Source organism: Pangasianodon hypophthalmus, chromosome 25, assembly GCF_027358585.1.
Source record: "Pangasianodon hypophthalmus isolate fPanHyp1 chromosome 25, fPanHyp1.pri, whole genome shotgun sequence".
Classification (NCBI taxonomy): Eukaryota; Metazoa; Chordata; class Actinopteri; order Siluriformes; family Pangasiidae; genus Pangasianodon; species Pangasianodon hypophthalmus.
Window position 1 is genome coordinate 6,917,981 of NC_069734.1, and position 13,341 is coordinate 6,931,321.

A 13,341-nucleotide genomic window follows, 5' to 3' on the forward strand; every position below is an offset into this window, starting at 1 on the left:
TGTCATCCATGTCTTTATGGACCTTGCTTTGTGCACTGGTGCACAGTCATGTTGGAAGAGGAAGGGGCCCGCTCCAAACTGTTCCCACAAGGTTGGGAGCATGGAATTGTCCAAAATGTTTTGGTATCCTGAAGCATTCAAAGTTCCTTTCACTGGAACTAAGGGGCCAAGCCCAACTCCTGAAAAACAACCCCACACCATAATTCCTCCTCCACCAAATTTCACACTCGGCACAATGCAGTCTGAAATGTACTCCTGGCAACCTTCAAACCCAGACTCGTCCATCAGATTGCCAGATGGAAAAGCGTGATTCATCACTCCAGAGAACGCGTCTCCACTGCTCTAGAGTCCAGTGGCGGCGTGCTTTACACCACTGCATCCGACGCTTTGCATTGCACTTGGTGATGTGTGGCTTGGATGCAGCTGCTCGGCCATGGAAACCCATTCCATGAAGCTCTCTGCGTACTGTACTTGGGCTAATCTGAAGGTCACATGAAGTTTGGAGCTCTGTAGCAATTGACTGTGAAGAAAGTCGACGGCCTCTTTGCACTATGCGCTTCAGCATATGCTGACCCCTCTCCATCAGTTTACGTGGCCTACCACTTCGTGGCAGAGTTGCTGTTGTTCCCAAACTCTTCCATTTTGTTATGATAAAGCTGACAGTTGACTGTGGAATATTTAGGAGCGAGGAAATTTCACAACTGGATTTGTTGCACAGGTGGCATCCTATGACAGTTCCACGCTGGAATTCACTGAGCTCCTGAGAGCGGCCCATTCTTTCACAAATGTTTGTAAAAACAGTCTGCATGCCTAAGTGCTTGATTTTATACACCTGTGCCCAGGCCAAGTGATTAGGACACCTGATTCTGATCATTTGGATGGGTGACCGAATACTTTTGGTAATATAGTGTATTTTCAAGGGGACTGTGACAAGGTTTGAGGAGTAATGGAATCGATTATGTTCTAAAATGGTTATTAACCTAATGAGTGTTAATGAGTCAGTTAAGGCCTAAAAAGTTAATTAGGTTCTGAGACTTTACAACAAGAAGGGTGTCCAAAATTTTGCACATGCCACAATTACTTCTTGCATGTTTTTAGTTAATCAAATATAAAGTAACTGTGCATTAATGTTTGCAGAAAATTTTATTTTTAAAATAGCTTGCTGCAGCAGTTGTTTACTTCTTTTCACTTCAAAAATCAATTATGTAGATTTATTTAATGTAATTTTTTAAAAATAATGCCCAAACTTTTGCATACAGCTGTATCATGGACATGCCACATAACCTAAGTTTAATAATAAACAGATTGAAATAATGCGTTGTTCTTTAACAAAAACAAAATGTATAATATGATATGGCGATGTTTTCTGTAAGGTGATGTTTATTTATGGAATGAGTCTCCAGTGTCAGAGCTTAACATTCAGGACGTTCTCTGCCATGGGAGAGTCTTCAGAGGACTTTGCAGGATTTTATTTTGTGAGAAAGAAGAAAAAAAAGACAGGCTGATCAGGGAACTCCTGCTATAACCTAAGTGATAACAGGAATTAACGTGTCTTGTGGATGTTCCACAACATTTCGTTCAACAATCACAGTTAAAAGTATGACGTTTCAGTCACTAATAAATAAAAAATTGTAATCATCAGCAAATTGTGTTTTATTCCTTACTTATTTGCTTGCTATATTGCAAGTAAAGTTATAAGCAGAAGCTCTAAACTGTCTGATTACTTACTGTACTAACTTACTGTGAACCTATTTACAAAGCTTATGAATGTTTGAAGAGGAAACAAGTCAGAAGTCAGAATGCATATTTTTAATACTAAGCTCCCTGGACCAAAAAAAAAAAAAAAAAAAAAAGCACCGCTAATAGCAGCACCTTACTGGACACAAGTAGAAGATCCCTATATGCTTATCGTATTCCCTAGTCACTTTCTCATTTTCTTCTCCTGGAATGTGTAGTGAAATGTACTCTATATAATTTTAAAATATTGCACTGGTTTATTGAAGGTGGTCTCAGAAATATATATCAAATCATTAAAAAAAAAATCCCTCAGAAAAAAAAATTTCCTCAAAGAATAAGATCAATCTCACCAGAGTTGATTTCAGTGTTGTTTTTAAATAAGTAAAATGATTTCAAATATAAGCATCCTGCTTCAGGTTGTTGTTTAAATGTTTTTGTAATTAAGGTTTGAACAGTTTATCCAACTGATGTATGGGTTTTTAAACATGTAAAAAGCTGGTTTGAATATTTAGAACTATCAATTGAAATAAACGACAAACACTCAATCACGTCTGCCATCTAGTGGTCACAAGCAGATATGAGTTATTGCTCATCCTCTCCAAAGCCCTCCTCGGAGAAAGTGTCAGCCTGACGTTTGCGCAAACTGCTCCTGAAGTCTTCATCAAAATGCTCCAAATCATCCTCCCTGAAAATGCCCTGAAAACAAAAACAACAAAAAAATTAGTCACAGTTGTCATAAACTGCTAAAACTTATAATAAAGAGATTGCGTGGTCTCTTTACCTTTGGTAGGTGCCCCAACAGCTTTGTAGCGTGGAGCTTGAGGAGCTTCAGTCTCTCCTCCTCGATGATCTGTCGGCGCTGAGTTTCTCTCTCCTGTTCCATCGCTTGCTCCTCTGCCTCTCGCTCCTATACACAGATTCATTACAGATAAACACATCCCTCTAACACATCACGCTTTCTTAAAAATATCTAAAATATATCAATAATCACGCTACACATCACACAAGCAGGGATTACATCTCTGTAGAAATGCAGAAGCAGATCTAGTAGCCCATGTGTGATTTAAGCCTCACCTTTTCAGCCAGGTGCTTCTGCCTCCTCTCCTCTATTAGCTTCTCCACAGCGCGTTTGTGCTCCTGCTGCTTCATGCGCCGCTTCTGAGCGTTCATCTGCTCAATGCGGTCGTCTTCAGCAAACTTGGCCAGCATTGTGAGCCTGAAAGCTTCCTCCTCCTCCTTCTCAGCCTGAAGGCGCAGCTGTTTGAAGGCCAGCTGTTCCTGGCACGTCTGCTGCAGCTCCAGCCTCTGCCGGATTCTCCGCTCCATCTCCTCCTGTGATTAAAAAAAAAAAGAAGACAAAAAGAAGAGAAGCTTTAGAAAGATGCGGTTTTGGTTAAAGATGTGTCCTTTAGTAGGATTACTTTACATTAGCAGAATCAGATCTTTTAAATTGACAGACTTGAGTAAATTGATACATGGCTTTGCTTTTTAGTGGAGTTGAAAGACAGATTCTCACAATTTCTTTCTGTCTGGCAGCCTCTGCTTGCTCCTCAAGATAGAGCTCCTCACGGACACGCTCCATCTCCTGGCGATGCCTCTGTTCCATTTCAATCTTCTCCGTCAGCTAAAGGGAAAACAAAGGATTTATCCAGAATTCATTCATCACTAATCTGCATTTCTAAGCACAGAGTGTTTACTGACAAGCTTGAGGGTTAAAATGTTGTGGTCTGTAATAACATATCCTAACACTGAAACGTTAAACTTTAATTAGAAAGGTCACCCACCAACTTGTGAAGGTTCTCTTTAGCTGTCTCTCTCTGTCTTGCACTAGCCATCCTGTCCTCTTCTCTCCTCTCCTGGTATTTGGCGTACTCCAAAATGCGCCTGTTCTCCTCCTCCATTTTCTCTCGCTCCAGACGCCTCCACTCGGCCTGCTGCTTTCTGAACTCCTGAACGTATCGCTGTGTGGCTTTGACCATTTCAAGCCGGAGTTCATGCTTCCTGGAAAACAAAACACTCCCAAGTAAGAACAAAAATCCACAACAAAAGCCATCATATGTGATAATTTAATAAACTAACTAGAAATCCCAGTGAATCAGCCAGTAAGAGAAGAATATTCAAAAATATTATAATATTTGTTGGAAAATGTAAATATACAGAAAAAGAAACATCATCTAAACATAATCTCACATGCGATCCTCCTCATATATCTTCCGCACAATTTCATCCACCATGAGTTTCTCCTTGAGGAACTCCTCATACGACTCCTGTCTCTTCCTCTCCTTCTCCTCCAGCTGCTTCTCCAGTTCCTGCTGATAGCGAACCAGTTCCTCATAGCGCCTCTGCTCCTGCTTCTCCTGCTCTATGGCTGCTTGCTCCTGCTCACTCTTCATCCTGCGTGCAAGATCAGCTTGTTCCTTCTGTAATACAACATGTCAGAAAAAGTAGGTCACGTCTGCTGTTTCAAATGTTGCTTTCGTATTTTAAGGACTTCTGATGTAATTCAGAAAGTTCACACTCACCATGGCCTCGTACCTCATGGCCTCCTTCTCAGCTATCTGTGCTGCTCTTGCTTTGTTTAGGTAAGCAGACTTCAGCTTTGCCTCTAACTCGCGAATCTCCACACTAAACATTAATACAGTGTATGTAAATGATAAATGAACTACACAGAACGACAAATTTCATGCTGTACTTATTCACCACTGTGCACCTGTTTTCTTTGATGTACTGCCTCAACTTCTCATCTCGCGTTTTCTCATAACTTATGCGAGCCAGTTCTTTCGCCATCCTCTCCTCTTGCTCCAATAGCTTCTCCTTGTACACCCTGTCCTGCTCTGCCTATGAAAACAAAGTGGAATAAAGCCTACATTCAGAAAAAAAAAAACTACAGTATATGCTGATTGCTCATACAAAAAAAGATGATACCAAACCTTCAAGTAAGCTTCCTCCATTTGTCTCTCGTACTCCTCGTCTTGAATCTTGCGCAGATACCTTTTCATCTCGACTCTCTCTTCGTTCTTGAGGTTGGCCTGAATCTGCTTCTCTTTGGCCACACGTCTGCTCTGATCCTCACGTCTCTCCTCCTGTCGCCTGAGTTCTGCGAGCGCTCGCTCGTGCAAGCTGTGTGACATGCTGCGCCGCTGGCTCATGGCAGCCTGGAGATTAACAGCAAAGTAAACCAACAAAGTCACAAGAAACAATGACGATGCTTAATGAAGTCCAGCCTTTCATTAAAAACAATAGATGTGCACACCATTTTAAGTTGAGAGGCTAAAAGGTGCTGATTTGAATTGATTTATTTTGAATTATCCAAGGATCCATGTGATTGGCCATGTGTGTATGTTCTGAGTTTTACAAGTTTTCCCCTATCAACAGCTGAGGTACAGTTCCTTAATTAATAAACTTTTGAAAAACATAACAACACATGGATGCATACCTAGTGTTACTGTTCGACTTCATCTAATCTGCCTTTTTTTTTATTATGAATAATTTTTCTATGAAAGATCCTTCTATGTAGAATAATCTAAAGGCTTAATAAAAATAGTTTTATTTAATCAATCAGTAAGATACATTTCAATAAATAATTCAACTTTTCACCGTTTTTTTTAAATACATGAAAAAACATAACCACGACTAGATAATAAAACCAACACTTTAGTCCTGAACATATTTTCCTCCATCTAAATTAAACTTTGCTTCAAATGATATTGTACTCTACATCAGTGGTTCAGATTTACTTCAGATCCACCAGAATAAGGTGCTTACTGAAGATGAATTAATTCATAGAAATCACTAATGTAAACAGTAATCTCGTTACTAGTTTTATTCCCTGTATTCTAGACTGATTACAAGAATTTGAGGACTTTTTAAATCAGATTACATAATCCAGATTACATGAAATCCGTGACTACTAAACTGAGCAGCTAGTCATTACCACCTTCTGTTCCGCCTTAGACTGCGCATGCGTAAAAAAATCTTTGTTTTCGTCGTTGGATTAATAGATAAATTTGTGTTCATTCACCAGCCTCATAAAAATGACCCGTGTTGTGCTGCCCTCTGCCATGTTCACATAAGAGAAGCTTTATTTACTGAGTGTTCATTCAGAGAAGAGCTGCTGTTTATCTAGCTGTTAACAGTGTGTTTATTACCATCAAGACTACATATCGTCAAATATCGCGATGTTATGCGATATCGTTGCCTGACCAAAACTCACAGCCAATCTACAGCATTTCTAGCATTTTAACTGAATTTTTTTTTATGCTAAAAAAAAGCTAACATCTACCAAAGCTACAAACTACCTAGCATGTAAGCTAACCTATCGTGAACATTTGCAGTCAATTCAAAACTCATGAACCAGTTAAAAATGAGAATTATTTTATATGAGAGAGTGTTATTTACCATGCTAGTTGAAGGCTTCTTCACTCGGGTCAGTGCAGTCGTGTGTGGAGCAGAAAAGCTTCGCTAAAGTTACCGACAAACCGCCAGACACCTACCACCATTCTGTTTTCCACATTTGTTTGTAAGTCGTTGCCATGGAAACCTAGAACGGCCCTACTTGCCAGTAAACTCGACAGTAATTGGTCAAGGCAAAAGTGTGTGTGCGGTTTTCATTGGTGTGAATAAACAGCGCCATATTTACACTGCTGTTCATTTCCACTCCTCCCGAAGACGCCAAAAAGCCCTTTCTGGGGTTTATCACCTGATTTATAACCAGGAGTCCTTGTGATTGAGCGTGTTTATAATCTCAACAACTGAGGTACATTTTCTTCAATTAAAATATAATCACGTATGATGAAACCTACCAAAACCATATTATCTTCCATTTTCATTGAACTACTGGCTTCACATAGTACAAAAGGTACTGCAAAGAATCATGTACAAAAGATCTTCATGTCTTGAACCTTCACATATGTGGTTAGCACATTTGCCTTGCACCTCCAGGGTTGAGGGTTCGAAGCCCTCCTCTGCCCTGTGTGTGTGTGTGTGTGTGTGTGTGTGTGTGTGTGGAGAGTGCATGTTCTTGTGCTTCAGGGGTTTCCTCCGGGTACTCCGGTTTCCTCCCCTGTTCAAAGACATGCATTGTAGGCTGACTGGCATTCCCAAATTGTCCACAGTGTGTGAATGTGTGTCCACAAAGTGTCCACAGTGTGTGATGGGTTGGCACGCTGTCCTGGTTGTCCCCCACCTTGTGCCCTGAGTTCCCTGGGATAGACTCCAGGCTCCCTGCGACCCCATGTAGGAAAATGGATGGATGGATAATGTGCCAGTTGGAAGTTAGTAAGACTGTACATAATAGACAAACAATATGGCTGAGGGACGTAGACCTGATCATGTACTTGTAAATCTCTTTCATTCATTGGTCAGAAATGTGGTGATGGACAAGGTAAACCTATGCCACATTTGCAGAAATCACAAAAATCAGCCAAGCATGGAGATTTTTGGCTCAGTTTGCTAAATGGCATGTTTGGTTCACTTCCTGCTGATTCAGAGTCAAACCACTTTCAGTCTGCTCTAGAGTTCACTTGGAACCGGACTGAGACCAACTCACTCAGATGCTCTCAGACCGGTTATTTTGGTTTGCACCCAGGCTGATCACTGTGTCTCACCTGCCTAAAGAACAGCACAGAGGGAGAAAACACACCAGGGTTTTTATTTAAACAAACTACACCATGCGTATGTGAAAGTACCTCTAGCAATGGTCTCAGTACAGTCTGTTTGTGGTTCTTTATTAATCTATGGTGATCCATGGTGAGTGTAGTGTTAATCAAGGAAAACCGGCTGTGAGTTGGAGAGGCAGAGAAGAACAATAACAAAATGCCATAATAACAGCCAAAAATAATCCAAAATGCCTGAGTGTAATAAGATACTGGCTCTTTAACTGATGAATTGCACTGCTAATCTATCCTAAGCATAAACAGACAATAGATCAATAAATTGAGGCCGTAATAATAATTCTATCTTAGTTTCCTATTTGCAACAAATTTGTAAATATTTGTCTGAAAAATTTGCATTAATATTTTAACTGTATGTCAATAAATATTCCAAAATCAGAAATGATACAGACACTCTGGTAAAATGGTATTTATTTTTATTACGTTTTGTACAAATACTCCCTCATTTCCTATTTTTTTGACATATAGATTAAAATGATAGTACACTTAAATTTCTCTGACTATGCTTCAGTTTTGAATCTATACAAAATGACAATCGTAAGTATACCTGAACATTTTGCGATGTTCTGGACATTTTTAACTACAGTTACGCCATCCACAGCACGGATAGAGAAACTGGGCCTGGTTGGAAAAACTATTGATCAGTAAGCCTATCCTTTCTTAAAGGCTATTTGTTGAGATGCCGGGTCTGTAAGCAGAAGACAAACACTACAGCTTGTCTTAAAAGCCAAACTAAAGCTACAAGGTAATGCCACAGTCCTTATGGAAGCAATATTACACTATTTCTGACATAGGTTATAAAAAAGATATTCATAACAAAATTCAAGTTTGCATTTTTATATCAATATCAAAAGTGCATCAAAAATTGGTCTAAAAGTAAATCAGGAAATCATCCTCTCAAAGAGTAGAGAATCATTCTTGAAGGACAGACATATCCCTGCTAGGGCAAAAAATGTAAGTATTATTGTTTCAGAATGCCACAAGAGGGCATTAGTGAAAAAAATCCAAAACACTGTTCATTTTCATACCAATAAATTATAACCACTGAAAATAAAACAAGGAGCTAGTTTACACCAGTGCCTAATATTACATCTTAAATCCGTTGACATCACTACAAAAAGCAAGCCAGCTCTTGTGCGAACTTCTGCTCTCCAATTCCCCACTTTCTATCTTTTCCAAGATTTTTCTTGTTGAGAAAAAGCACCAGGAAACGTGGCCGTTGTGGACAGTCACAGCCCTTTGAGGTTTCTCTTGAAGAAGTTTAATTTGGCATACAAACAGATGTGATGAGTCAGGTCCCATGTAAAAGTTCATGTTCCCAGAAGCTGTTCTCTTGAAGTCTTTAAATGCAGTCCCACTGTTGGGTGTGACTGATGATCAGATATGGAGGCTTGTCTGTGATGCAAGGGCTCAGTAAGCAGTGCAGGCCAGGTGAAAGGTGGTGCAGTGTTTTTTTTTTTTTTTAACTGAATGAACAACAGATTGTCCAGTGCACTGAGCAAATCCCTCCTTTTCTTTCCATCTATCTTTGGCCATCTCATGTTTCTTGCTTTGACTCTTTTCTCACTTTCTTTTCCTCTTATTATTTACGTACCTACTGCCCTGATTTATATATCCTCTCTCTATCTCTTTCTTTCTCTTCTTCTTCTCTGTTCCAGAGATGTGTAGTGTTGTAGTGGGACGCTCCCTGAGAGTTGGGCTAGGTTAAGCCCTGTGGGCAGCTTGCGTTATCGCTCCTCTGCTACTTTCCCATTGGCCTCGTTTTCTGCCTCCTCCCTGGGTTTCTGTCTCTGGAAAAAACCCAGCTGGGGAAACAGAAATAGCTGGGATTTACCATGACACATCCCACAAGCCAAACTTCCACCAGATAAGGTGTGAATAACATTTAATTTACATGTAACCAGTTATCTCAGTTACACTTTAGTGCAATAACAAATTGTGACATTTTATTAGTATTATAAGGTTATATCTGGGTTAAGAATGAATATGAGATAGGGCACTATTATATGTTATCAGGCCACAAAATATCATACTGCACATACAAAAAAAAAAATTTAAAAATCACATTCATGGTTATAAAAGTCTATACACCCTTGTTATATTTATATATAGTGATAAAGAAGTTATTACCTTCCACAGAGCTAAAATGAGCAGGGAGAGTAGCAACAGTCCTCCTAGTGTACTCCCAATAATAATCCAGATGGGAACACGATAATCTTCCTCCTTCCTCACTTCCAGAATTATCTAAGGAAAAATACAGTTATTCATTATACAGTGGTTGTATATATAAACTTTACTTTAAAATAAGGTTCAATAAATCAGCATGCCTCAGTTTTGGCACAGGAGCGCAGCACATTTTGGTGATTTTCCTGCTCAAATACACTTGATTCAACTCACCAAATACATTTAGGTCAGCCATACTTTATTGCCTTCTTACTTCATGCCATATAAATTAGGAATTTTATTTAAACCCTTAAACAGATAGCACTGTGGGATATCCTTTCCTATAGGATTTACTATAGTTACTGAATGATTTATAGTAGTAACTGAATAATATTCTTCAGGATGAAATAATCAGAGAGGGGTTTAAGGAGTTAGAAATGTCAATCATTAAACTTCTTTGATCTGTTTAAAGAAAAGCCTAACTTGCTGATTTTTGCATGTACTGCATTCTCCTGGAGTGTCCATAGATGGCAGAAGAGTTCAGTGTGAGGAATAAGAACTGCAAGACGGTCTGCTGGTCCTTTCGGTCCTTTGGCTCCAGGTTACTGGAGTTCACTAAAAAACTTCCAACGTCTGAGCTGTTAGAAGGACGTCTGCTCCCCAGACTGATTAGTGCTACAACACCATGCTAAATCTGATAGATCTGTGCACAACCACTCAGGTCCGTACTTTCATATTCAAAATGAAGTACTTTTTAGATTTATAAATACTTGTGGGTGATGAGTGTGAACACACACTACAGTCACAAAGGTTTTGCTGACTCAGATAACATTCAGCTTCATTCAGTCACCCAGCGTTAGTGCATAGATCAGGAGTCATCAACTGGTGGACTGCAGACCCAGCAAAGTATTTCAATGGATCAAACTGAGCACATAAATAATACTGGAGCAGAACTGAGCAATGTATGAAAAAAAAACTGGCTGTAGTTGAGCAACTTTAGTTTACTAAACTGCTTCTGTAGCAGGTCCTCTGTTGTGGCTTATCCAATACATGCATTTATATAGATAATTAGCTGAAGGCAGCTCATCACTCCAGAAACAAGCTACAGTGGTAGAGACATTATGCCAGAAAGGGAAATTACAGTTTTTCAAAAATGAAAGAAAATGGAATATTTAAAGATGAATAGACAGAGCAGTATGTGTTTATTCTCACTCGTCACGTTCAAAACCGATGTGTCATCTGTTCGGAGTATGTGGTGCTAGTCAAACGTGTTAATGTGAATGGCCACTATGAAACAAAACATAACCACAAAAGCATTAAAAACATAACCACATAAGCATTAAAAGGATTTCAGTCATGATTAGCTGCATATCTGGACCTTCGTAAGCAAAGAATTTTATGTCACTGGACTTTCATAAAATTTTTTTTTTGAATACCCCTGGCCTAGATTATACATTCACAGTACTACAGTATATACAGTCGAGGTCAGAAGTTTACATACATGTTGCAGAATCTGAAAAATGTTAATAATTTAAAAAAAAAAAAAATAATAAGAGGGATCATAAAAATTGCATTTTGTTTTTTATTTAGTACTGTCCTGAATCCGATATTTCACATAACAGATGTTTACATATAATCCACAAGACACAATAATAACTAACTAACTGATTACACAAATGAACCAGTTCAGAAGTTTACATATGCTTGATTTTTAATGCTGTGTGTTTTTATGTTTTGTGATAGTCCTGAGTAGTTAAACTGCCCACTAAGATATTTACATGTTTCCCAGAAGACAAAATAATAACAATTTACACTGATCATCCTGTTCGAAAGTTTATATCCCCCTGGCTCTTTATGTAGTGTGTAAATTGTTATTATTTTGTCTTCTGGGAAACATGTAAATATCTTATGTAGCTTCTGAAGGGCAGTACAAAATGAAAAAAAGGTCTTTAAACAAAATACACCAATTTACAAAATATACAATTTACACCGAACATACTGTTCAAAAGTTTACACCCCCCTGGCTCTTAATGTAGTCTGTTGCCTTCTTGAGCATCAGTGAATGTTTACAACTTTTGTAATAGTACGAGTCCCTCAATTGTCCTCAGTGTGAAAAGATGGATCTCAACATCATATAGCCGCTGTTGGAAAGGGGTCAAATATGCAGAAGATGCTGGAAAACCAAACAATGTGCAGGACCTGGAGGATTTCTCCGAAGAACAGTGGGCAGTTTAATTGCTCAGGACAAACAGGGGACTCATGAACAACTATCACAAAACATAAAAACAGTCGTTGATCATCCAGGTAACACACACAGTATTAAGAACCAAGCGTATGCAAACTTTAGAACTGGTTCATTTCTGTAAATTCAGTTATTATTTTGTCTTGTGGACTATATGTAAACGTCTGCTATGTGAAATAGCTTATTCAGGGCAGTACTAAATAAAAACGAAATGCTATTTTTATGATCCCTCTTATTTTTTAAAAATGTATTTTTCCTTATTATTTTATTATTAAACATTTTGCAGATTCTGCAAGGCGTATGCAAACTTATGACCCCAACTGTACAAGATCAAAAATGTAAAACAAAATCCCTTTAGGAACACCAAAGCCTGGTCACTAACATAATAGTCAGTCAAATATTAAACACTAACAATATGTCAATGAAACAGCATTTTTACTCTTACACTGAAATCAGTGAAGTCCTTAGCTAAGTCCCATTCCCATTTTTTACAGTGTGGCCAGCATTGGTGTGTTTATGCATTCACATGGCCCGAGCGTACGTGGGGTGATATGCAGCTTCCTGTCCACGTGGACATGAGGATGTGACTCACCTGTCTGACAGGCCTCTCTTCCTGAAGGAACATGGGACTGGCCTGGCTCAGCTCCACCGAGGCTGTTGTCACCAGCTCCAGTGTTTTAAACTTCAGCTGGACAAGACCGAAAAAAAAACACATAGTAATTTCTATGGCCCACACACACACACACACACACACAGAATGGAAGAGATGGCAGTGACTGAAGCGATATACAGGGAAGAGAATCAGGAAGAAAGATTGATATGGAGTCTTCCTAAGAAACAGTTCCACGCATGTGATGTTTTTTTCTTTTGTTTCTAGGCAATTGTGATTGATTACAAAAAGTTTTACTACTACAGTGTTGTTTTTTTCATGCAAAGTGCTTCTAGGTGTACAGATCTGACCCCTATATAACTGAATGATAGGTTCCACTTACTTCATGGAGAGAGTCAACGCGGAGAGATCCACTGATTCTCACGCCAACTTCTCTATAGGAGCTTAAATTCACATTGCACTGAATCGGCACAGCCAGGGAGTTGGTATAATTCTACACACACACACACACACACACACACTGTTCACAAACACCCTTCCTTGAGAATCAACTTCAGCTGCTTGTGGCAAGACCTTGGTTGGTCAAAAACCCACTTCTCTGTTATGAAGAGACGCACTTTATTACAAAACCCCTTCCAGTGATGTTAAGACATTGTTAACTTAATGAATCCAGTTAATAACACTGGTTAAAGATTAGTTGCAGTTGCACTGATGAAAATCCACTGACCACATTTTAAAGGATAAACTGCGGTAGTGGAGACTTTCTGTCTTACATAAAGCAAGCAATTTGGCATGCTAGATGACCAAACATTCAATCTGCTTGCCACAAATGGTGATTAAATAGCCCTGACATCACAAGATAGGATTTTAAAATTAAGCAAAGCACCAAAGGCAGCAGTTTAAAAAAGAACAGTGTG

General features: G+C 39.0%; 2 protein-coding genes across 2 annotated transcripts in view; both read right to left on the reverse strand.

Moving 5' to 3' along the window:
- Positions 1-2,092: 2,092 nt before the first annotated feature.
- Positions 2,093-6,268, reverse strand: mns1 (meiosis-specific nuclear structural 1). Its single transcript, XM_026937437.3, has 10 exons — positions 6,136-6,268; positions 4,668-4,892; positions 4,448-4,575; positions 4,260-4,362; positions 3,928-4,157; positions 3,522-3,738; positions 3,254-3,361; positions 2,812-3,069; positions 2,519-2,644; positions 2,093-2,433 (listed from the first exon to the last, which is right to left on the reverse strand). The coding sequence occupies exons 1-10, from the start codon at positions 6,136-6,138 to the stop codon at positions 2,320-2,322; spliced, it is 1,512 nt and encodes a 503-aa protein (XP_026793238.2). The 5' UTR covers positions 6,139-6,268; the 3' UTR covers positions 2,093-2,319.
- Positions 6,269-7,808: 1,540 nt separating this feature from the next.
- The window catches only part of itga11a (integrin, alpha 11a), a 56,639-nt gene continuing 51,106 nt past the window's right edge, over positions 7,809-13,341 (reverse strand). The window contains exons 27-30 of the mRNA XM_026937780.3: positions 12,807-12,917; positions 12,407-12,502; positions 9,540-9,653; positions 7,809-9,214 (exon numbers count right to left, since the gene is read on the reverse strand). Coding sequence (XP_026793581.3) covers positions 9,137-9,214; positions 9,540-9,653; positions 12,407-12,502; positions 12,807-12,917 — 399 coding nt within the window. The 3' untranslated portion in view covers positions 7,809-9,136. The remainder of the gene's footprint in view (positions 9,215-9,539; positions 9,654-12,406; positions 12,503-12,806; positions 12,918-13,341) is intronic.

Excerpts from the sequence above, each read along its gene's own strand:
- mns1 (XM_026937437.3), bottom strand. Across the intron at positions 4,363-4,447 it reads CAGTACATCAAAGAAAACAG|TGTGGAGATTCGCGAGTTAG; the intron begins GTGCACAGTGGT and ends ATTAATGTTTAG. Across the intron at positions 3,070-3,253 it reads CTGCCAGACAGAAAGAAATT|GAGGAGATGGAGCGGAGAAT; the intron begins GTGAGAATCTGT and ends TTTTAATCACAG.